The sequence below is a fragment of the Pyxicephalus adspersus genome, chromosome 8, assembly GCF_032062135.1.
Source record: "Pyxicephalus adspersus chromosome 8, UCB_Pads_2.0, whole genome shotgun sequence".
NCBI classification, from domain to species: Eukaryota; Metazoa; Chordata; class Amphibia; order Anura; family Pyxicephalidae; genus Pyxicephalus; species Pyxicephalus adspersus.
This window is the reverse complement of record NC_092865.1, coordinates 11,501,082-11,524,552: the sequence shown is the minus strand read 5'-3', so window position 1 is coordinate 11,524,552 and position 23,471 is coordinate 11,501,082. Positions and strand designations below refer to the sequence as shown.

Here is a 23,471-nt window from a genome sequence, read left to right as displayed (position 1 = left end):
TTTGTGTTGTTTCTCGACAACGTTTGCCCCCTCCCTGCAGCCCACACATTTGCAAACCTCAAACAAAGCGAGAGGTTAAGAGAGATTTCCACCTTTTTTGGTGGCAGTAGGAAGAAAAAAATAGAGGATGAAGAATTTTCTGCGATGATGACCTGAAAGTAGTGGTGCATCACTGGTTACGCTGTCTACCAAAAACATATTTTGCTGATGGCATTGAAAATGTGGTATGACACTGGAAGAAAGTTTCCCAGTGATTTATTAAAATGATCGAATTGACAGGGGTTGTTATCATTCCCCTGTATGGCCAGGCTAAGAAATAAAAATCCTTCAGCACAGTGGTAGACACCTTTTTGTTTTTTTGTTTTTTTATATAGGACATGTGCATAAGGTGGTCAGAGATTATTACATGAGTTGTTGGGAGACTATGGAGATGCTTCAATAGACATTCATTGTTTACAGATTCTCACTACTTACATTCAACTTAAAAATTACTTGCGCCTCATTGATATTTCTCCAAGGTAAATCCATTAAAAGAAATCAGAGGAAAAAAAGCATAAAAAAGAATAGATATTCTCAGCACAGAAAAAGTAAGAACTCGAGAAAGAAATAAATTGTTCAACTACTAGATATTGGAACTTGATCCAAAAAGCACCCAGGTAAGACCAATGCAGACTTCGGTCTATAGAGGGCCACACATTTTTCCAAATAACCTTTTTTGTCAATCATGTGACTGCAAATAACACCGTCATCAATGCTATAAGAGCTAATGGGCATGTATTGTACAAACTGACCTCTGGAAATGACCGTGTTTAAGCTAGTTTAGTAGCTCTGACACTATGGGTGACATATTGAGGAAATCTATTATCTAGGTGCTGACTTGAGAGGGGTGCAGGGGATACTTCATATCTCTGGGAACCAGAAACAAGGTCCCGATGAGGGCAGTAGAAGCAAACAAAGATAATAGTGCAGCAGTCTTCCTAATTCATTTTAAAATTTTAAATATTGGGATTTCTTATTGCTTTTATTGAAGGCTTTCTATGCAGATAATCAGTTTAATACTTTAACCGTAATTAAAAAAAAATAGTGGTAAAAATATAAAAACATCGAGATGGTCATCTTTAGTATTTAGCACCTGGTTGTGTGCTTTGTGCTTTGTTAATTGACTTCTGAAGTACGAAGACTTTATCAGGCTCTTTAAATCCCGGTGTCTTTAGAAGAAAGCCGGTAGGATATATTTAGTTTTAGTTCCGTTTTATCTGTCTAAATATTTAGACAGCACATCATCTGTGATCAATTTACTCGATTGACCTTGATCATCCCATGTGAAATTAGGCAGGTAACAGGCTGCCATCCAGCACGTCAAACATCTCTTCCTCTGTGTACCCGCTGCTTTTAATTCGTTTGCCATTTACTTGCAGATGATTATCTGTGTTTCTGGGGTATTAAAATGTTATTTATAAAACTCATTTTACCAACATTTATCTCTTCATCTGTCCGTGAAATTTTTCAAATGGATGTGCTTGTCACCGAGCCGGACAAGATGACAGCACATGGAGGCAAATCACACCATTTTCAAAACAGAGATCTGATGTGCAAATTACAGGTTATTTATGGGTGCTCTGGGGGTAATGTCAGTACACTAATTTTATTAAAGCACAACTCCAGGTAAATTTAATCACTAAAATGCTCTACGAGGCATTGTAATATAGCTTTGAAAGCCCAATTCCAGACACAGGGATTTTTAGAGGTCCTGATGTAATGGAAAACAAAAAATTTAATTTCAAGTGTAATACATGGCAGCTTTCCTTCATTGTACTTTAAAGCAGTATTTTTATGCTGGAAAGTACAGCTCCTGCTGTATTTCCAGCCCACTACTAATATAGGAGCTGAATGTCTTAAAGCCAAACTAAACCATCCAAAAAATCTGTCAGGATATCACCTGTAAAAACTGAAAATAAACATACCTGATCACAATTTTTAAATCAAACACATCTGCCCTCGCTGGTTTCCCATCTTCGGCCGTCTTGGTTGGCCAAGAGGACATAGCTCTTGCATGTGTTCATTCATCCCTGAAGAATGCTGGGTATCCCGGAATATCTTAGAATCCTACGTTTGTACAAGTGGATGTATTATACCAAAGTTTTCCCAGCCCCGTTTAGCTGGGAGCACCACCCAGCATTTTTCAGTAACTACCCAGCTGTTTTTCAGGCAAGTAAAGATGTTTTATTGCAGAAGGAACAACACCTATCGTTGCGGTAAGAACACCTATCGTCTGCGGTAAGAATCCTGCCTGCTCACCATTATTGTTGGTTGCTATGCTAGTGCCATTTTTTTTTTTCTCTCCTTGACCTTCCAAAGTTTGCCATATTTGTGGGCAAGGGAGAGGGCAGAGAAAAACAACACTATCACTGCAGTTCTCATATCTGAGTTTTAGTAGAAGTACTGTGAGAATAAAAAAAGAAAAGAAAGGCTTGAAATCCTGCAAAGTACAGAAATCTTCACATGCAAGATTTGGGTGACTCGGCATGCAAAGTGATCTTGTCTGAATAATGATGATATCACCTCATGTTTGTAAATGTAATCTGGAGGTCCAGGAACTTTGTTTACTATAATGGGAATGGGTAAAAATGTGGGCAAAGTCGTGTAAAGCCTAACTGTGATTCCACCTCTGTCCCTTTCTTTGCAAAGGACACAGTATAAATACTTGGTTCCATCAACTGTCAGAGATAAATGTGACATCATTCCCTCCATCACGTGACTTTGCTTGAGCCTAATCATTGGCTCTTTGTGATATGCCATTAACTATATGCAGACTCGGGGCAATAGATACAGCACGGTGCTTTGAAAGTAAACTCCCCATTTAAGCAGTACTCATTGGGCCAATTACTCTGCCCTTTCATATTGTCATCAGTCTTCCAGTATTAGACTGACAGCATTTTGCTATTCCTGTAGCTCACCACACCTAAAGTCTGACTATGCAAACTCCTTTAGAACTATTATCTACAATATAGTCCATAGGCCTCTCTGACTGGGTGCAAGTTGATTGGATTTGTTAAATGATTTGCAAATCCCCATTTTTTTCTGCCCAGAAGACTATAGGTAGCCTAAATAAATATATTTTAGATGCCTATGTTACCTAATTTTTAAAAATATTTTTTAGATTTTTTTTTTATTTACGATACATAGTTTTAATATTTTTTTTTACAATTCATCTGCTTGGAATTGGGTTTTAAAATGAACCTAAACCTGTAACACTAACCACTAATTCCATTCTGTTGCAGAGCGTCACCATCTTACTTCCTTTCTTCCTTCTACCATTTTGATTGGCTGGGCCAGGATGACAGAAGATCATTCCCAGCATGTGCAAAGGGAATCCAGAATTGCTGCATTCACGCAGCTCAGCAAAATTTTAGAGCTGAATGGTGATCAGGCAAGTAAGAGCAGAAGGGACATCGCCTATCCCTTTCTGTAATCAACTCCTGCCTGAATCGCCAATGTTCATAGTGGGATTTTAGCTGCACTTTAGTTGAAATAATATTAACAGATAGTGTTTTCTGTATTCTGACTTTATTATGCAAAGTGCTTTAATAAACCCAACTAAAATACCATAACTTGTTCATTCCCAGAGGAACCAAGTAGATAGCCTACTTCTCTTTTTTGTCGTTGTACTCGAGCTGCATTCATAAACTTCCCATTCTTATTCACATTATTCTGTAATGAAAGTATCCCCTTTCCAGGATGGTTTCAATTACTATATGACAAGTGCACAAATATCTTCTTTTTATGTAATGATGAAGAAAACAAATCCTGGCATAATAAGCGGCTCATAATGAGCTAAAATAGCCCACTGGTTTCCAGCCAGCCATTGGTGCCGGATAAATCAGTTCATTAATATATTACACAGTGCTAGCCGCCTGTTGACAGCTCAATTGGTCCATCTTAAAAAAAACAATACTTGATAAATGCATTTGTAGTTAAAACTGGAAGAGCCATGTGTGCGCCAGCTGCAGTTTAATGGGGACCAATAAACAGGATGGCTTGCAGATGTAAACAGCTTTTTTTTTCAGCCTAGATAAAATGGTTCTATAAAACACTTGCACATTGAAGAAGTTGCAGGACATGAAACTTTCTTATTACAAATTTTGTCACTTAAATAGGTTGAGTATGTTTCCTTATTTCCCACCTAGACCAAATGTCTTTATGTCCTACTGCCTCATTATGTCAGTGTTTCTTGAACTTTTCAACCTGGGGGAAGCCTTAAAATAACTTTCAGGTCTTCGGGGAACCCCTACTATATTTACTATATCCACAGCTCACAGTTCATCTTACAGCCTCTTACATTGCTGGTTGGTCTGAAGAGAGTCACTCTTACAGATAGCCAAAAAGATCATTGGTATCAGGTAAACTGACCTGAGAGGCATAAACTGCTCATTTCTCAAGGAACCCCCATCAACCTCTGGAGGAACCCTGTTTGAGAAACTGTTACAAGATTGATTTCAATAGCTAAAACTAAATTCTAGTAAACTGTTGCACAACTATGCATACGTTTTGTTCTAGGTGTTTGGACACAGAGTTCTAATCTGTAGATTATTCCAAGCCGGAACAAGCCGGACAGCAGCAATAAGGAACTATTGCTAAACTCCACTGGCTGAGAGGTTGACTGCCTGGAATTTTTTAATACTGACAGGAATGTATTGTTTCTAATATGATGTGTGGGTAATTTTGTGACCCTCTTGGATGATCTGTTGCATTATGCTATTGAGTATATTTTTTTTTTCCAATAGCAGAAGTTCTCACAGCACTTGTATGGCTTTATGACCCATTTGTTTCCTCCAATGGCACCATAAATGGAGGGTCCCAGAAGCAGTATTGGTAGCTGCATAGTCCCATGTGTGGCCTCGGTACTGTAAGCCAATAGGTGTTACTGCAGACATTATGATGTTCAGGACTTAATGCAAAGCAAAAAAGAGAACTCTATAGAGTAGGGACAAATATCACTTTAAAATTATTCACCTGAGCACAGATCCTGATTATTTCTTGGCAGTGGGTCAGTCCTGAAAGAACTGCGCTATCCAATGGTGTGCCATCACTCTGTACACAGTTCTTTTTTGAACAGAACCAAACCCAGGGGATACTGGCCTGTCCCTGTTCCATCATGGGTGCCACCATCTTCTTCCTTCTTCTCTTCTGCATTCAGATCATCAGCCACCTTGATTGATCGAGGAGGAATGACATAGCTCCAGACAGAAGCATACAGATTAGTAGAAGCTGTAGCGCGCAGCTCAACAGGTTTTTAAAGATAGGACGATCGGGCAGATATGGATACTTATTGAAGATCACCTGTCTCTTTCTGCACAAAAGCCCTGCCTGATTTCAAATTTCCACTTTAAGACAAAGACAGCTCAATGATACAACGCCAATGGGTGTGTCTTTGACACCCATACCTCACATGAATTGGGTTACAGGAAGTGGGTGAAAAAGGAAAACATCTACAGCTTACTATACTATTGTTTGTAATGGAGCTTATATATCAGATTGGCATGTGTGCCAACTTTAGCTGAGCCCCCTTGAATTCCTAAAATTTAAACAAAAACTCAAGCATTCCTAGGTTGTAGTCCTCTTCTCCTTGTGCTAATGCATGCAAATGCATTATATGTAACAGCTTTATATATGCTACATCACGTATATTTTAGTATGCACAGGGTTATTGAAAAACAATATATCAGCAAATCATAATTTACCATCATAATTCTTCCTCTTACTAAGAGGCAACACATCCTATAAAGTGTAGCTTGCTTTATTTTTCAGGAATATTTCACCCTGGGTGTTACATCTCTCCAGAAAAATAATTAATCTCTGAACCTTGTATTGTTAACCCTTAGGCCCTCTGTTTACAGACACCACGCTACATATTTATGTTGTGTTATACGTCGGCTTTTATCCTGACACCTCAGGTGATAAGGTTTGACAGCACGTAAGCACGATCTTAATTATATTCTATGGGACTTTGAAGAGTTTTGTCCTGTGGTTAAGTCCTTGCTTAATATGCTTATGCTAAGCAATTGGTATTTTAAATTGTCTTATTTACAATTGTTGCCCCTCAAGGTGAAATATTGTACAGTCTTCATGTATAAACAATACATCAGCAAGGTTATGAGGTTATTGGGAAACGTGCTCCAGGTGGCTTTTATGCAAGAAAATAATTTGGTAAATTGTAAGTTTAAGGAAATTTCCCACATGTGCAGTGCAAACTGGAAAACTCATTCATGTTCATCTTGTTGTTGTGTAAACTGGTGTGTAAAATGGAATACGGCATTGTCATCCTAGGACAGGAAGTTTGTTGCTAGCAGGATTACAAGTGTAAGTAAAACCCATGGCTGGTCATGGTAAATGAAAGGGAGGGGGTAATTAAAGGGTTCAGGAACACCTGCTATGAAATGTCATTGGTTGATTAAAAATCAGTGCAGCAGTGGGGGCGGCCAAGCAACTTGAACAGTATTCTCCCTATAATTTTTTTTCAAACTGGGTGGGAAAAAGCAATAGGTGGGTGGTGGCCCCTGTATTGTGACCACATTTTTTAGTAACCACTCAAACTCAGCCAGGTGGTTACGGAAAAGGTGGTGCACCCAGCTAATAAGGGCTGGGGAGAACACCGTTGCAACTTGCCAGTTGCAATGAGCTGTGCAGGGACCATTGTTCCACCACCAGTCTTACCAAACTCTAATGCAGCCGCCTCATCTAAAGACTGACAAGCTGCTATATATTACACTTTTGTTCAGATACACTTTAAAGAGTTTCAGTTGTTGACAGACAGCAAAGTTTAGATAGAGCAGTAGGAAATATCTCTTTGCATCATGGGAGTAAGATTTTTTATTAACAATACCTTGCAAAGTAGGTTTATAGAAAACTGTCCATGTTCCCGCTGCCTGCGCAGAACTGCCATCTCATATTCTTCCCAGAAGCACCGTTGTGATTTGTGTATACTGATGGGACTCATCTTTATTTGTATTTTAATGTTCGTAATTCAGCATTATCGATCTAACTACACTTTTGCTCTCCTGGAGAGAGAAGAAGTTTTGTCGAGGCAGGTGTTTTCTTCTAAAACCAAAATTGATTTTATAATCTAAAAATGTATTAGCAAGCTGCACTGTCTGATTTCAGGATTCAATCAGTTCATTAGAGTGCAGCTGTCACCCTGCAGCGGCCCCGGCAGAGCAGCCATTTTGTACGCTTAGCCAGTATCTGTATTTTGAGATACCCACCATGATATTTAAGGGGCTTTAGCCATGGCTTGTAGCCATTGAGTTATCCAAGTCTCTATTTAACCGCATAATAACTACAAAATATGGGTGTCTTATCTTCCATTATTTAATTTTTTTATCCACACCTACCTTAAAAAATAGATCCCCTGCTTAATATTTTATTTACCTTATTATTAGGCAGGTTTAAAAGTATGAAGATGCACAGGATACTTGCTTTGCAACTGCATTGCTGTTCATGTGCATGGGCTGCTCATCACATAAAATGATTGACGAAAGATAGACAGTGCAGCAGTATATGTCATTAAAATGTAGTTCCTATTTGTGTCCCCACCAACATCAAAAGGATTCTACAACGTTCAGGAGCAGGGTCCTCTCCTCCCTCTGTGTCACTGTCTGTGTCTGTCTGTCATTTGCAACCTCTATTTATTGTACAGTGTTACATAATATGTTGGCGCTATATAAATCCTGTTTATTATTAATGATAATAATATTAATGTGTCTTATGGATTTTAGGGAGCCCTCTTAGAATTGCAGGTAAGAATGTGAATAATCAGTTTTAAACCCTGTCGAAGGGGTCCTGATAAACACTTCCTAGTTCATTGGCTTATCCCTTTGATATTTGATGATAAAATAAACTTTTCATTGCTGCTCATTTGATCTGGAGCTCCTCATTTTTTCTGTGGCTCTTGGAATTTATCCATAGTGTCTATGAGAGGTCCCTTCTTGTATGTGATCTGCCAACTAAAGAACTACTAAACTTTTTATTATTTTTATTGTTATTATACATCATAAAGCACCAACCTATTATGCAGAGCTGTACCTTAAACCAAATACCAAAATGACAGACAACATATAGATTTTTTTTTTCAAACTTTTTATTACTACCTTGTAATTCTGTTAGTAACACCCAAACATAACTAAAGAAACTGTTCTTTTTATTTTCTCCATAACAAAGGGAAGTGGCTTAGTAGTCCTCAAAACTAGAAACAATGTAACTGGTAGGACTTCATTCCAGACAGAGAACACAGGCCGAAAGCACAGGAATTACTGGTAAAAATGTCAATGATCAGATGTAGAGGTCCTGATAAACACCTCCCAGTTCATTGGCTTATCTCTTTGACATTTGATGACCTGTTTCATGTATGATAAACAGGTTCCTTTGTGCTTATCAAACAGTTGTAAGAAAAAGCTTTCATTTGTTATTTTTAACAGATCAAAGAGAGTTTAAGGCTATATACACACGTGCAATAAATATCGTTGGAAAGGATCTTTCACAATCCTTTCTAACCACTAACGACTAACCCCCCCCCCCCCCCTTCCCTCTTGAGTTCATACCACAATCCGCTGCCTTGGACTGCCGGCTTCTCTACAAATTAATTTTACTCTGAAAATCATGATTTTGTGTAAATGATCAAACTCCAGAGAGCACTAATCCTGAATCCCAGACCGGAGTGTGTGAAAACCTGGGAATGGTGCCCAGCCTCGTTCAGCATTGTTAGTAATCTACTTCGTCTTCATAAGAATGAATATTTATAGCCAGGAAAACTCTTCTTAGTCATTAGCTAAAGACTTAGCGGGGCTTAGGGTAATGAGCAGCAAGGCAGTCCTTGATACGGCCATAGATCACTCCTGCAGGCTTCAAGAATTCTGCGGCTACAGGCTCATAGTTCTATCTTTCCAAGAGAAGAAAGGTCTAGAGGTGTGCTATTATCAGAAGGAACATTAATCACTTAGCATCATTCTACATTTTAAAAAGCTTGTATTCAGTTCTAAAAAATTCAAGTTTCTGTTCCTTACAGTCTTGGCAGTAGAATTTAATTTGTATTGAGGATTTGTCTGAATCCATACCAATTTTTTTTTTGCTCATTGCCTTTCCCAGAAATCTCCATGGAGCTTTAAGACAAATTACACACCATACAGTCCCCATTCATGGCCTTAGCTACTTGCACATCTGGGTAAAAGATTTTGTTTTTGAAGGGCACATTAGGCTTTAGTGACATGAATATGTCTCTTGTACCAAATGTCCCTTGTTGTAGCACCTCCAGCATCCCTTAAAGCAGGGTTTCTTGAGTGTTTTATTATGGGGCAACCCTTGATATAACCTTCAGGTCCTCAAGGAACCTCTGCTATTACTATACTACCATATTGACATCTCACAGTACATTAGTGTGGTGGTATGGCAGAAGAATGCCTTTTACGGTGCTGGCCATTGAGAAGAATGTCACCCTTACAGATAGCCAAAAAGATGATTGGTGTCACCTAAACTGACCTTTGAGGCAAAAAGTGCTCATTGCTCAAGAAGCCTGTAACAACCTCTGGAGGAACCCTAGAGATCCATAGACACCTGGTTGGGAAACACTGCTTTAAAGTGTCTGTAAAGTCAAAGATTCTTCTGAGGTTTAGGCATAAGGTGGGCACCAGGGGATCTTTAACAGGAGAAAGAAACAAAATGTGTGCGAAATTTAACCTATGGTGTTAAAGTAGTTCACAGCACATAATTTGGAGGTGGGAGGGCTGACCATGGCTTTGTGGGTGCTAAAGGACCTTATTCTGGTCTTGTGTTAGTTTTAGACAATGTGTTAAGTTGTGAAAACCAAAAGCTGATTGTTTTTACTGTCTGAAGATTTACCCTTTCTTTTTGCCCAGGTTACTATTTTTGCAGAAATTTAATATCAGGGAAAATCCAAAATTGGGCTGTGCTAGCAAATTAGAAACAGAGGAGAAATTTCCCGCTTGCTTTGTATGAGAGATATTTAATATTGGATTTCCCTATCTTTTATTTAACTTTTTTTTCATTTCTTGAAGCATCTACAGAATAGGAAAATGTTAAATCTCCCTAGCAGAAAACAACAGCATTTATTTAACTATTGAAAAGAAAGAGAACTATTTAAGATTAAAATAAACAATAATCAGTATCTCACCCTCAAACATTTTTCCCATGTTGCAAGGTACAGCTGAAATTTTTGCTCACACTATTTTAAAGCCTGTGAATATAAAATGAGACTGACTGAATTGAAGAGGCCACAGCTGCAAAGTTGAACAGCTTTAAGAAATAATAGCAGCCCCAGAGTGAAACAGGAAAGGTCATTTTTGTTTGCAGTAACTCAAAAAATAGCTGCTGCAGCCATTATATATGTTTTTTTTATTTAGCAAAATTAGAGTTTTCCGTTTCAATGGTCTGCTGATTTATTGATGAGTAAGCGGTACTCTTCCCATCCAGTAGGTTTTTTAGGCTGTTATCGCTCTCTAAGTGTTTCACCATCTAAGCACTTGACTGTGACCAGTTAGCTTCTGCAGTTGTGGCGCTTTCATACGGCACACAGCAGGCATTCCAGCAAGCTCCACCACTTTGTTTCTAAATGAAAGCTTTGTCAAAGACGATGCGTCACTTCTGAATGTTCCCAGGCCTTTCAACTAGTGACCGCTACACTCCAAACATCAAACGCTCCTTGTCTACCCAAGTGATGGGATTCCTTTGTTCTGACAACAAGTTGGTCTGTGCCCAGAGATTCTAGCAGTGTATGGACTGCATAGAGATTACTAGCCTAAAGGAGATGTCAATCGTTTCTCCATCCTGTCCTGTGATATACCATGACAAGGAAACATATTTTTATTCAACTTTAGAGCTTAACTCTTATGAAAATTATAAATTTTCCATGCCGTGTGGCCCCAGAAGGAGCACTTTAAGGAAGAGGTTTTGGGGGTTGCATAAGAGGAGGAAACCTGCAGTAGAGAAGGATAAAGTAAGTAAAAGTGCTAACGGAGTTACAGGGTCCCTGCATCTGTAAGACTTTTTACAGAGAGGGTAGTTGTGTGTAACTGAAATCGTTATTATTGGGTAAGAGTATATGGACCTCTGCCCTGAGAGTCAAGTGTGGCCCAATGTACTTATTGTGCTGCTTTGAGGGCCCCAGCTCCCATGTTTTTCTTGCCTAGGTGCCTACTGAATGGCAGAGAGTAAATGTAATCTAATAAAAATATAGTTGAGAGAATTACAAATGTGTGTTCAATATTCATTTATTTTTTTACAGTGGGTTAAGGGATCATGACTCATAATAGGGCCCCTGTAGTATGTACCCAGTCTCTAACCTTCTCCTTCAGCATGTCACCAATTTTTGAGATCTGTAGATTGTCTGCAGTCTGTCTCTTGTAGTGTAGCCACAGCCTTTAACGGCATAGTGAAGTACAATGCTTTTTATTGGTAAGTACCACTAAATAAAGCCGCTAACAAGAAAAAGGATATTCAGTGGTGTTAAAGTTTACATCTATTTCCCAAAGCAAACCACTTGAATTTCAATGTAGTATCATACTGCTGCAGTCCCTATACATCAGATCTCAGACTTTTAGAAGGAGAAGTAGCTGAGAGTTAAACCAACAGTGAGAAGTATGATGATTGGAAGAGAAAATGAAGAGACAGGGAGATGAGTTGATCACTCTGCTGGTTCTGTTTTCACTGTGCAGTCACAGACTGGGGAAAAGGCCCGGGACAAACTGGGCTTAGCAAAGTAAAGACACTGAGCAGCCGAAAAAAGTGCCACAAGGAAAATCTCTAAATTAAAGAATTGTCAGAAAAAAAAAATCACACCTACCTTTACTTCCACAGAGCCCCAGATCCCTTCACAACTGACCTTGATTCAGTGCCACGCTGTCCTGGAATCCTCTGGGGAAAAAAGAGTGCTGATCTCACCGCGCATGCGTGCCAGATCGGCACTTGTTTTTCTCATTGTAGAGAAAAGCCCTTCTGCTCATGCCTGAAAGCCTCATGAGATATGAGACATAGGTATCCAAGAAATATCTGTGCTCCCATTCAGTAGAATAAAAGAAGCTAATATTTGCTTTATATAATAGTGTTTTTCTATCCATATATAAAAAGTAAAAATGTTGAAGATAGGTCTGTTTAAAGTGAAAACTGTTTTTTTTTTTTTTTTTGTTTTTTTTTTCAAGTAACTAATAGTTTTTTAGGAATTTGTGGCTGGAGTTCTGCTTTATGCAACATGTGATGAATATAAAATATTGCTCCTTATACCCTTTTGAATAATTCTTTATTGACCAGGCAATACAATGATTGTTTCTCTACAGCACGCAATTAATTTTATTGTAGTGTCAGAAAATGTACAAAAACACGAGTGAGTGTGAAGTGGTAAAAAGGAAACATTACCAGGACCTGATGTGCATTTAGCTGATCCCTTCAGGAGTCCAGAGATGCATTCTGGGATGGATGTAACTTGGTTGACACAGCTTCATCCTTTTTATGTATTTGCAGAGGATTTGAAGGGAACCTGTCAGCATGCAAACATTAATCTGAGACTGCTGAATTCTTTTAGAAGGGATAAACTGTAGTGCTGTCAAACCCCCTTCCTTGTTTTAATATTTTGTGAGCTACTGAACCTGAAGTATGCATACAGTAAAAAATAGGAACTGCAGACATTTTTTTTTTTTTTGCAGGTAAGTGACTTGATCAGTAGCAAAGCCGCAGAAGAGGAGCAAGAGGAGAGCCCTAAGCTTACACCTTCAAAGATCAAGTCAGCAATAATAGCCAAAATTGCTATCCTGTAGGTTCAGTTTGCTCGAGGCAAGACATGCTCCCATCTGTGTCCAGCCAAAGGCAGTGCAGGCACAGGACTTTGCTTACTCATGTCAGAGTTGTTCCCTTTGACTACTGATCTCAGGACTGATATAGTAAAAAAATGGCAGCAGGAGAGGCTCAGAAAGCACAAATCCACACAATGGCCCTGATTTATTAAAGTTCGCCAAGACTGGAGATAATACACTTTCATCAGTGAAGCTGGGTGATCCAGCAAACCCGGAATTGATTTCCTAAAAGTCATTAGCTATTTGTTAGCAAATGTTTTCAATCCTGGAGCAGATCCATCCAGGTTTGCTGGATCACCCATCTTCACTAATGAAAGTGTATTCTCTCCAGCCTTTGAGAACTTCAATAAATCAGGGCCAATGTATTTAACACAGTCTAAGTTCAGTTTTGGGGGGGAGGCTAATTAACCTAACTGCATATTTTTGGGATGTGGGAGGAAACTGGAGTAGCCACAGGAAACCCATGCAAACGGGGAGAACCTGCAAACTCCTGGCTGAGATTTGAACCTGGGACCTAGCTCTGCAAAGGCCAGAGTGCTAACAACATCTGAGCCACTGTGCGGCCCAGCCATTTGAGAGCAAAGTCTGTAGCCCGGCTGCTACAATTTGCAGTTCAATCATTACTTGATCAATGTACTACATCAATCGTACTTGTTACTTGGAGTTTTTCTTTGAATGGTCTTTGTCTCCTCCATACATCTCCGTGCTGGATGGCTTCATGCACTAGCAGACTTGTTTAATTATTGCTGTCAGATTCAGAGAAGCAGGATGTAGAACGCAGTCTTGGGAAGAGGAATTGGAACTGACCGGCGGTCTGGGATCTCACTGCAGATGTTAGATGTTAAAAAAAAAAACAGCGACTTAGCGAGCACATCACTTTTACATTTTAAAGGTCAGGTATTTGTATTGTAGCAGAATGCAAAGCTGGTGCCACCTGGTACCAAGTGTCTGCTCCTATGTCTGTGATTGTTTAATGATGCTGAGTTTCCTTTCATAGCTTGTGAATGTAAATCAGCAGAAGCTGCTTGAAGTTTCCTAGCTTGCATGGGATTAATTCTCGAAACATTTCCTGCATAGTGCTACCTAGTAGTTATCTGAGGATAGTGAGTGCACACTCCTGGCACACCAATTTTGCAGCTATAAGTAGAAAAATGCATCTTGGCTTGAAGCACGTTTCCTTGCAGCTATCCTGGAACAGCAAAGGGCCTCAACAAATTTTTGTTTTCCAAGGTTTAAAACATGTAATAGTTCTAAAAGTCTTTGTGTATTAACCATACTCTTCAACCAAGTAATTTGGAACGGTGCATACAAGGTTTTGGTAATGCATGGAATAATTTAAAAAAATCCAATGCATATCTAAACTAAGACAGAAACTGTATAAGCTTTGCTTTTCTAATTGAATCACAGGGACCCTCCATCTGTAAGACTTTTTACAGTTAGAGTAGTTGTGTGTAACTGAAATCGATAATATTGGTTAAGAGTATATGGACCTGTGCCCTGAGAGTCAAATGTGGCCCAGTGGTACTTACTGTCCTGCTTGAGGGCCCCAGCTCCCATTTATTCCTTGCCTGGGTGCCTACTGATTGGCAGAAAAGAAAAGTAATGTATTATAGCTTTATCCTTGCTAAATTTTCAGTTTGTTTATACTTTTTAATTTCTTCTCATTTTTAATGTATTTTGTTAAGGGAATTACAAATATGTGTTAAATATTCATTTATTTATTTTTTTTTGGTGGATAAAGGAATAGTGACTCATAAAAGGACTGGTGGGGGCGTAAGATTTAGCAGATCCCTATAGTATGTACTCAGTCTCTACCCTTCTCCTTCAGCATGTCACCAGTCTTTAATGACATCTGTAGATTGTTTGCAGTCTGTTTCTTGTAGCGTAGCCACAATCTGTAACTTTATAATGAACTACAATGGTCCCCAAACTAAGACCCGTAGACTACAGTTGATTCATCTTTTTTTCTCTCATTTAATGGGACTTTGGGGGCATTGTTCTCACTCGCAGTCACCAACATTGGAACACTAACCCTTTCACTGGCACCAACAGTGGGGCACTATCCCTCTCGCTGGCACCAACAGTGGGGCACTATCCCTCTCACTGGCACCAACAGTGGAGCACTATCCCTCTCGCTGGCACCAACAGCTGACACTATGGCATTTCTTACTTTGACTGGCCATGGTATAAATCATGTAAGTTTAGGAACCCCTGCACTGTAGGATATCCCATCATTGAACTTTTTCTGTAGCATTGCATGCACTCTACAGTATATCATGAGGTGCCCTTTGGTGATGTGGGGGTCCACATGTGAGGCACATTTAACTTGCAGTTCTACTACTCCTACTAAATCCTTGTTCATAACATTTTCTGTTTTGGAAACATTTTATACCGATCAACCTGGTTTGGTGTATTACAAGAAATCTGCACAGTCTTCAAGCCTAGTCCTTGCCGCATTATGTCTTTCAATTTCACTGCAAATGAAAGTAATTTGTTTACAAGGGTCAGGTAGCACTTAGTGTGAAAGTTTGTCTCTGATCCAGCATAAGAAAGATTGATTAAAACCAGCCCTGCAGTCAGCAGATGTGGTAGGTTAATTACTGGAACTTAGATGAGGGTTTTTTTTCTTTTTCTTGTTTTTTTTGGTTTAATGCAGAGCTTCATCAGAGAACAGTTGATGCATCTGCACTGCATTTATGATAGCACAGTTTATTTAAAGGAGCTGCCAAATTTTCATATACGTTAGCAATGCTTGAATTAAGCAGAATTTTCAGCAGTGTCAGATTTTGTAACTTGTAGAAGTGCTATCTGGGGTAAAAATTGTGAATGTGAAGCCAAGACACCTGCCAGCTATTACACACTATGCAGATTGAGCGCCTTCCACATGCTTCCAGTGAACAGAATAAGGAACCAGCGCTCATATGAGAAAATTTTACCTTTCTGAATAAAGTGCTACTTTGAAAACTGGCAATCAGGTAGGTGTTTATTGCACAATTTTAGTTTCCCTTGTGGGCACCAAAAATGAAAAACTCCCAACTGCCTCCTTGGGGGAGGGACTTACGTTATCCCAGCCCAGCCAATCAAGATGGCTGAAGATTGGGATATGGATGGAAAAAACAGAGGAGTTGGCTGCACCCACAACGAGAAGGACACAGGACAGGTAAGTATTTCTGGGTTTAGTTCTGGCATCTTGTCTGACAGTTTAATTCCACCTGGGGTATATTATGCATGCAGTTTCTTTTCTTATTTGTATAGGTTTCCCTTTAGGATCTGCTGTACTATCTAAATCAAACATTCAATACAAAGAGCAGGCTTTTTGTTTTTTTCAAAAATTGGCCCTAGTGGAACGTTAAAGGGGAACTGAACTCTGAAGGTTGCGCTGAAAATAGGCAGGCAGAGGACAATTCCTCCTATATTCTCTGGGCAGGTGATCCTATTTTTGATATAGCATGCCTTGTTCTGCACTGGGTGTCTGTTCGTGGTGGTGCCTATCTTGCTGAAGGCAGGGTTTTGCTTTCTCATGTCTAAGCCTCCAGCAAGGAAAGGGTGAGCAGCACAGTAGTGACCAAATTACAGCGCTTTCAATCTCACACTGCAGATATACAGCTTATGAGGCTATTGGTGTACCTAGACACCATTTAAACAAGTAAGTTCTATTTTTTTGGGAAGAATTAAAGATATATATTTCTCAGGGTAAGGTTTAGACACATGTATAACAAATCTTCAGTTTTTGGGTTAAGCTTCACTTGTATGCAGACCTTGCATTTTCATTCACATGTGTTTTTATGAAGTCCCTTCCCACCAGTAAACAACAATGAATTAAAAAAAAATAATAATATAAAAAATTGAACTTAATCGGTGGATGAACTAATAGGCAAAACTGTATCTGGCTGTTGGTAGGTACGAGTATTTGTGATTACACTGCATGTTTTAATATTTTTGTCCCTTTTTTATCTTTAATAATAAATTTGTAAATGACTGTTGTAAAAATCATCAGAAGTATTCTTATCACGCTTTTAAAATCCCATTTGTTCTTTCTTCCGAATTGGGTTAGTAATGAATTAATGTTGAAAATCAACATCGGGTTAAAATGAATTATTTGTTAATTGTAGTTTTGTAATATTAGTGTGGCAAATCTGTGGTTAAAGGAAAATTTTAAATTCACTCCTAAATTACTCTTAAAACTCAGTGGCAAAATTCAGAGGACTTTATTCTTGAAAGACCTGATCCATAAAAACAAAAGGTCCCCCATGCCATTACCAAAGCGTAACTAAACTGAAAAAAAAAAATTATACTTACCTTTAATCCCGCAGATTTCTCAATGCTGCTGGACCTTCCATCGATCCAGTCCTGTGTCATCCTAGAATTCCTCTTGTCCCATCGCGGAGGAAGCGCTTGGCATCGCCATCCTCGTTCTTCTTTTTCGTCTTCTTGCTACTTCACCCAATCTCGCACTGCACAGATGTGTGATCGGGTGGCGTTGCCCGCTGTAAGGGGGGAAAAAAGAGAGCCTGCGTGAGAAAAAATGCCCCTTAGGAATGTGCAGAAGGAGCACCCAGAGCCTTCAAAAATGCAGGTATTCCTGGAGGCTCTGCACTCCCATTCAAAAAAAGGGTGTTGCACTTAACCCCCTGAGCAGTAACCCCGAATGTGGCCCGGGGTAGAAAAAAGATGGTGAAAGCGGTAACCCCGAGCCACACTCGTGGTAACGAAACCTATAGAAAAGAATAGTAAATAGTCTTACCTGATCCGGGCGGCTTCCTCCACTTCTGATAAGTCACTGGGAAGTTCCCGGTGACGTCAGTACATGCGGACGTTGCTGGCGGGGCAGGGCAGGAAATTCAAATCCATTTGTATTGCATTCAATACAAAATGGATTTATGTTTAAAAGCAGTACATTGCCTTTCATGAACATTTTATTTTACAGTATAATAATTGTATAATTTTTATTTTTTAAAAATGTATTTAATGTATTATTTTGACATGATTTTGTTTCAAACTTTTTTATACTCATACTATTTTATTATACAGTAAAATAAATTTTCACGAAAAACGATGTACTGCTTTTAGACATATAAATCTGGACAGAAATGTACCTCTCAGGAGGTTAAAAAAATTAATAAATAACAATTTCCTTTGCATATAAGGGTTGCCTACTATTTTATGTAATGGGAAAATGTTTAGTTTAGGCTCTGCTTTAAAGTACCAACAAGTATTAGAGAATGTTTACGCCAGTGGTTTATGCCATTTGTATCTTTGTAACCCCTCAGCAATCCTGGCTGAACTTTCTCAGGAGAAAGTTCATTTTTCTAGCTATGATTTACCTCTGAGACCAGTAAGGCCTACAACACTCCCTCTGTTTATATACTTATTGATAAACCTAATTTTGTTTTTCTTTAATTAAAGTTATTTTTTTTGCTTTAGCGAAGTGTTGCCTGACCCTAATGGGTTTGTGTCATCGGACTCCTCTACCTGCCATTGAAAACCATTAATCTGTCCAACCCCTTATTTTACTTTGTGTCATGTCAGAGAACAAAATAAGCTAAAATTTGTTTTTGCTGAGCTGGAATGATAACATTTAATCTTTCACACATTTCATTCTGCTCAGAGGTATAATTTTCGCTCCGCACTTCCATCGGCACATTAGATAAGAGGAAATTTCAGTGAATAAACAAACATTTTTCCACGGTTTAATTAGTAATTGCAGAGAGGCTTTCAGGTTAAGTGGGCCCATCCTTCTGTTTTGTATTCACATATTGAGATTTTATTAGCTGTCTGTGACTCTTCGAGCTAAATCACCCGTTGAGCTGAAGAGGTGTAATGGCTGAATCTCCACAATGTTGTTTCTGGAGATAAATGAACTGCTTAAGTTTTTGTCTATAAAGGCTTATCTTCGAACATATAATATGTGACAGCTACCCATGTTGACTATTTTAATTTGATTGCTTGAAAACTGTCATCCAAACCTGGCTTCCAGGGATATGACCCCCTTCATATCTTTGTCTTCATAGGATTATTTGTAGGAAGACTAAAAGTAGGCAAAATTAGAGAGAGAGGTAATGTAAAAGTAAATCCATGCGACTCACCTGTCCTTTTTCCAGAGCAGGGCAGCACCGTCTTCCTTCTCTTCTTCCTTTGCAGACGATATTTGGCTATCTTGAAAGAGGTTCCTTAAGAGCAACAAAGTAGCCGTGCTGGTATTCTGCAGATAGTGAGAGATCTCTCTTTCTATCCAGAGGATACCTTTAATACCAGGCTTCTATCTTTCCTGGAGAACCCCTTTTTTGCATATGAAATTTTCTTTTCAACAAAATTTTGTTACATTCTCAGTGCATCCCCTGAGGAAGCCTATCAGCAGAGCGCATTGGGCTTGAGACATTTCATATACATATGAAATTAACATAGTTGTTCTTGTATAGTCATCGGGTACCATTTCCCAGAAAATTTTAAATGGGATTGACCTACCTATGTTGAATGTGACGTGCTGGGATGTAATATGCCAATTGGCTTATCTTTTCTTTGTTTGTTATATTTGTGTTAAATTCATGTTAAAATTAGCCTATGAACCCCAGCTTATTCTGTCTTTGTTTATATTTAAAAAAAATTCTGTTATTTGTACTATGTAAAGATTGTGGAACCCTTAAGAGTAATCTACAGAAAAGTATAACTTGTGTTCGGACTTCTGCCTGTCCTGAAGTGGTGTTGTGGCTTCCTGCTCCTGGAAGGGCCACATCTGCCATTCTGTTAGTTCAGTATCTGGATGGCACTCAGCTATAGGAGCCATCTAGAGACAGAGCTGACCTTATGTTCTAATTGGTGGCTCGGCTGACCTCTCTGCGCAGGTATCGAATGTGGCCTTGTTCTGCTGTAGGATACAGTCATGATTTGTTGTTGATCCATTTCCATCATATTTCTTTTCCTCTTTCAGAAACCGAAGGCAAGAGAATGGCACCCTCCGGGAGGATTTATTCTTGGACTGTGGGCTTTGATTCTTCTCATTTTCTTTAAGACATATGGCATGAAGCATATGAAGCATATTTTCTGAGCTCTGTGACACCATTGCAAATACTACTGAAGCTCAGGAATCTTCTACGCTGATGTCGCTGCAAATCCTGCTGTATATTTGCTGCTGATTATTTCACAAAGCTGGGTATTTATAGACTGGGTCTGGACAAAAATCAACACGATTTACTACAGTAAATGCTTTCTGGTTTATGCAATAAAGTGAAGGTTTTTTTTTGTTCAACAAGCAAATGGTCACTTTGTACTGCGGAACAGTTTAGCAGAATTTTGCCTGGGCATGTCATTATTTTCTATTTATAGGGAACCTGTGGGGATATAACTGTGGGGGCTGCTATCGAATGTTCCTCTGGCTACACCTAAAATGTTCATATTTGTTCTGGACAGGTGCCTTAATACCAAAGAACTGCACCTGTAGAAAATGGCATTTACATCTTTCACAAATTTATATGCTGGCTGATTACCTGTACAGTAAGTTACCCATGGCATTGTTTTGTCAGGTAGGTTTTAAAGTGACTGCAGGAAAAAATACCTAACAATTCTGGGATTTTAGGATAGCGGTTCCCTTATTTCCCACTGTGTTTCCTCCATCCACAACATCATGACTGGAAACAATACTGATGTAGTGGCAAGCTGGAGGAGTTCCAGTGCCCGGCATGGTTTTGTCTCGACAAAAGTGGTGCCTGGTCCTCTTTAAGACAGCAAGACAGCAAGATTTTGACATATGCTGGAAAGGGAAGTATAATACTTTTTATACTTAACTTATCCCCATTCCATGACACCGTTATCGGGAAGTAAATTATTTTAAAAGGAATTAAGTTTTAAAAAAAACGACAAAAGTAACTTTTTGCTTTCATCATTTATGCATTATGTTCTCAGCTATAGGCTTGCATTGACTTCCAATTGCTCAGCTCTTCTATGCATTCTAGTAGTATGAACACAAACTCTTCAGCACTCAGATTAAATGACCAGGGTTTCTCAGTCCTGGGAATGGTGCAGTATTATCCACTACATAGAAGATCAGTGTTCTCCCCAGAATTTTTTTTAGTGGGGAGGTAAAAAAGTAGGTGGGCAACACATACCAAATTTTGTGTTCTCAGTTGTTTGTGCCATACATGTCCAGTAACCTCTTTAATTGTAGCCCCTTTCAACTGCCCCCTATACTTTGTTATAATTTTTAATGGCCCCTCTTATTATGTCTCAAGTGTCCAGTGCCCTTAAAAAAATGCTTCCTATTGTTCCATGTTTTATAATGAATATAATAACTTGTAGAAGTGTAATCAATCGACTGTAATAATGTAAGCTTGATTCACATCAACAGTGAAAAACTGTGACACTTCTCCCGAGTGCCTACTAGTAACCTGGAGGTGGTAACAAGCAGCAACTGCAAGGCTTTTTCAGGCATTTTCATGTATTTTTTTTTTCTTTCTTTCTTTATTGAATCTGCAGGAGAAAAAAAGCTTGCCGGTGCCTGAAAATATACTATTTGGCTATTAGTTTTTGCTTTCAGCATGTATAGTAGAAAATAGGCAGGTAAAAAGGGAAATGTGACATTCCTGTTGACCCCTTGCCACATCCACATAGAAAGTCAACCAGACAGGTTGAGGGAATTTTTTTTTGTCTGCTGAATTCATGTATTGTTTTTATTGCTATGTGTTGCTCTGTTGAAGAAAATGTAACTGGCATTGACAAGAACCCTGTAAACGGTAATTTTTCCAGCTGGGACATAAATAGTGATCCAAACCTTTCCCACTTTATCCAAAATCAAAAGTTTATCTCTTGTAGCCGAGTACACAATTTGGTGCTACTTAACGAAGATGAGAGCAGATAGCAGTTATTTGTATATCAATTAATATTTGACAAAATTACTACATTTGCTGGTGCTGTGACTTTTTTTTTTTTGCTTTCTGTGCATGGTGGTTGTCACAGTCATTGTGCAGCTGCAGCTTTTGAATTTTTGCTGAAATGTACATCATTGCTTCCTTATGGCTGTTTAGTAGACTGTTTTATGTTTTCTTCTGTTGCAGTGGATTTTGTACTGGTTTTATGGATTTACTCTTTATGTTCAAAAGTTCAGGACATGTAACCATTACACCTATAGACCTATCCGGCGTTTCCATTGAAAGAAACTGTTAGTGCTAGGCTTCATCCCTTAAAAAAAAAAATTAAAGCCAAATTAAACCTACAATACTCACCTATTCCCAGTTCTGTTAAGGGAGTCAGCAACTTACTACTTCTTTTCTTGCTATAAATGATCTTCAGACATCTTGATTGGCCATGCCGAGACGACATAACTCCCACCCAGCCACGTGAGAGTTCATTAATTCTTGGCATGTGCAACAGGAGCTGGGATTGCTTGGCTTCCCTGGCTCATGTAGGTTAGTACAGTTATTGCAGAAGGGACATCTCCTGCCCCTTTCTGCAATAACCACCTGCCTGAATCACTAAAGTTCAAAATGGGACTGTTGCCATAAAGTTGAGCACTTTGTGGTAACCGTTCTGGGAAGGCATTTTTCTGTTCCCGCATGACCCTCCGCAAAGTCAGATCCCTAAAGGCATGATTTGACCAGTTTGGTGTGAACGATTTATGCAACCTGCACAAAGCTGACCTCAACTCTACTGAATACCCTTGAGATAAATGTGAAATCTGATTGTAAGCCAGATCTCCGCAAACATCGCTACCTGTCTCATACTCCATTTTGGTTATATTCCAGTAATTCTCACAAACACTCTAAAAAGCTGTTAAAGCCGCAAAAGGGGGGCTAATTCATATTTTATTTATTATAAGTGTGATGGTCAGGTACCCACAAACTTTTGACCATGTTGTGTATTGTTAAAGCTGCTAAATTTAGTTTCTTCTCCTGTGCACATGGGACTGGATTATGATGATTTTGTCCAAAGTGATATCACAGTATCAGTGTAAAATAATTACAACACATTGTGTTCACGCCAGAATGGTTGAATTAAAGATTTTTTCCTACAAGTAAAAGTGTTATTGTCTTCTGTACATTCTACAAGCTCATATTTAGGCCCATGCACCTATGGAAACAAAAGCAAATGTCACTAGTGCCGATGGACATTGTGTCTGCAGAAATAACTACTTAAGTTCTGTTGCCCTTTCGCAAGTGGTCAGATTTTACCAGTTTAGGAATGGAATAGGTCTGGTTGCTGGAGGAGCAAAACTTTTTTTTTTTCAGACATAAGAAGAGCGGTAACTTTGTTTAAAAAAAAAATTGATGAATTTGTTTCATATTTAGTGACAAATGTATTTGTAAGTGTACAGATGGACTATTTTTTTAATTTATCAAAGTCCAACTCCAGGCACCAAAATGTTTTTTGTCGTTTCAACCTTTACTGGAGCAAGTAATTAATGTCATTATTTACTACATCAGGAGCTCTCTAAGCACCCCTGAGCAATTCTAATATGTACGATGGGAGCCGGAACAGCGATAGACACCAACTCTAGTGTTCTACCTGCATTCCCTCACTTCTCCCTTGCTTAGTGAATGGCACAGCAGAGAGAAAGGGTGGGAGGCAAAACAATGCTACTGGTGTAAATCATACACCCAAAAGTGCACTTCCCACTGTACATATCAA

General features: G+C 38.9%; 1 protein-coding gene across 2 annotated transcripts in view; it reads left to right on the top strand.

The window, feature by feature from the left end:
- PIGK (phosphatidylinositol glycan anchor biosynthesis class K) overlaps nt 1-22,863 on the top strand; it is a 93,984-nt gene extending 71,121 nt beyond the window's left edge. The window contains exon 11 of one of the 2 annotated variants that reach the window (XM_072419498.1): nt 19,783-22,863. In XM_072419498.1, the coding sequence (XP_072275599.1) occupies nt 19,783-19,899 (117 nt within the window). In that variant the 3' untranslated portion in view covers nt 19,900-22,863. Of the gene's footprint in view, nt 1-12,707; nt 12,834-19,782 lie in introns of those variants that run through there. The other variant, XM_072419499.1, reaches the window with a different exon arrangement.
- The last annotated feature ends 608 nt before the right edge of the window (nt 22,864-23,471 follow it).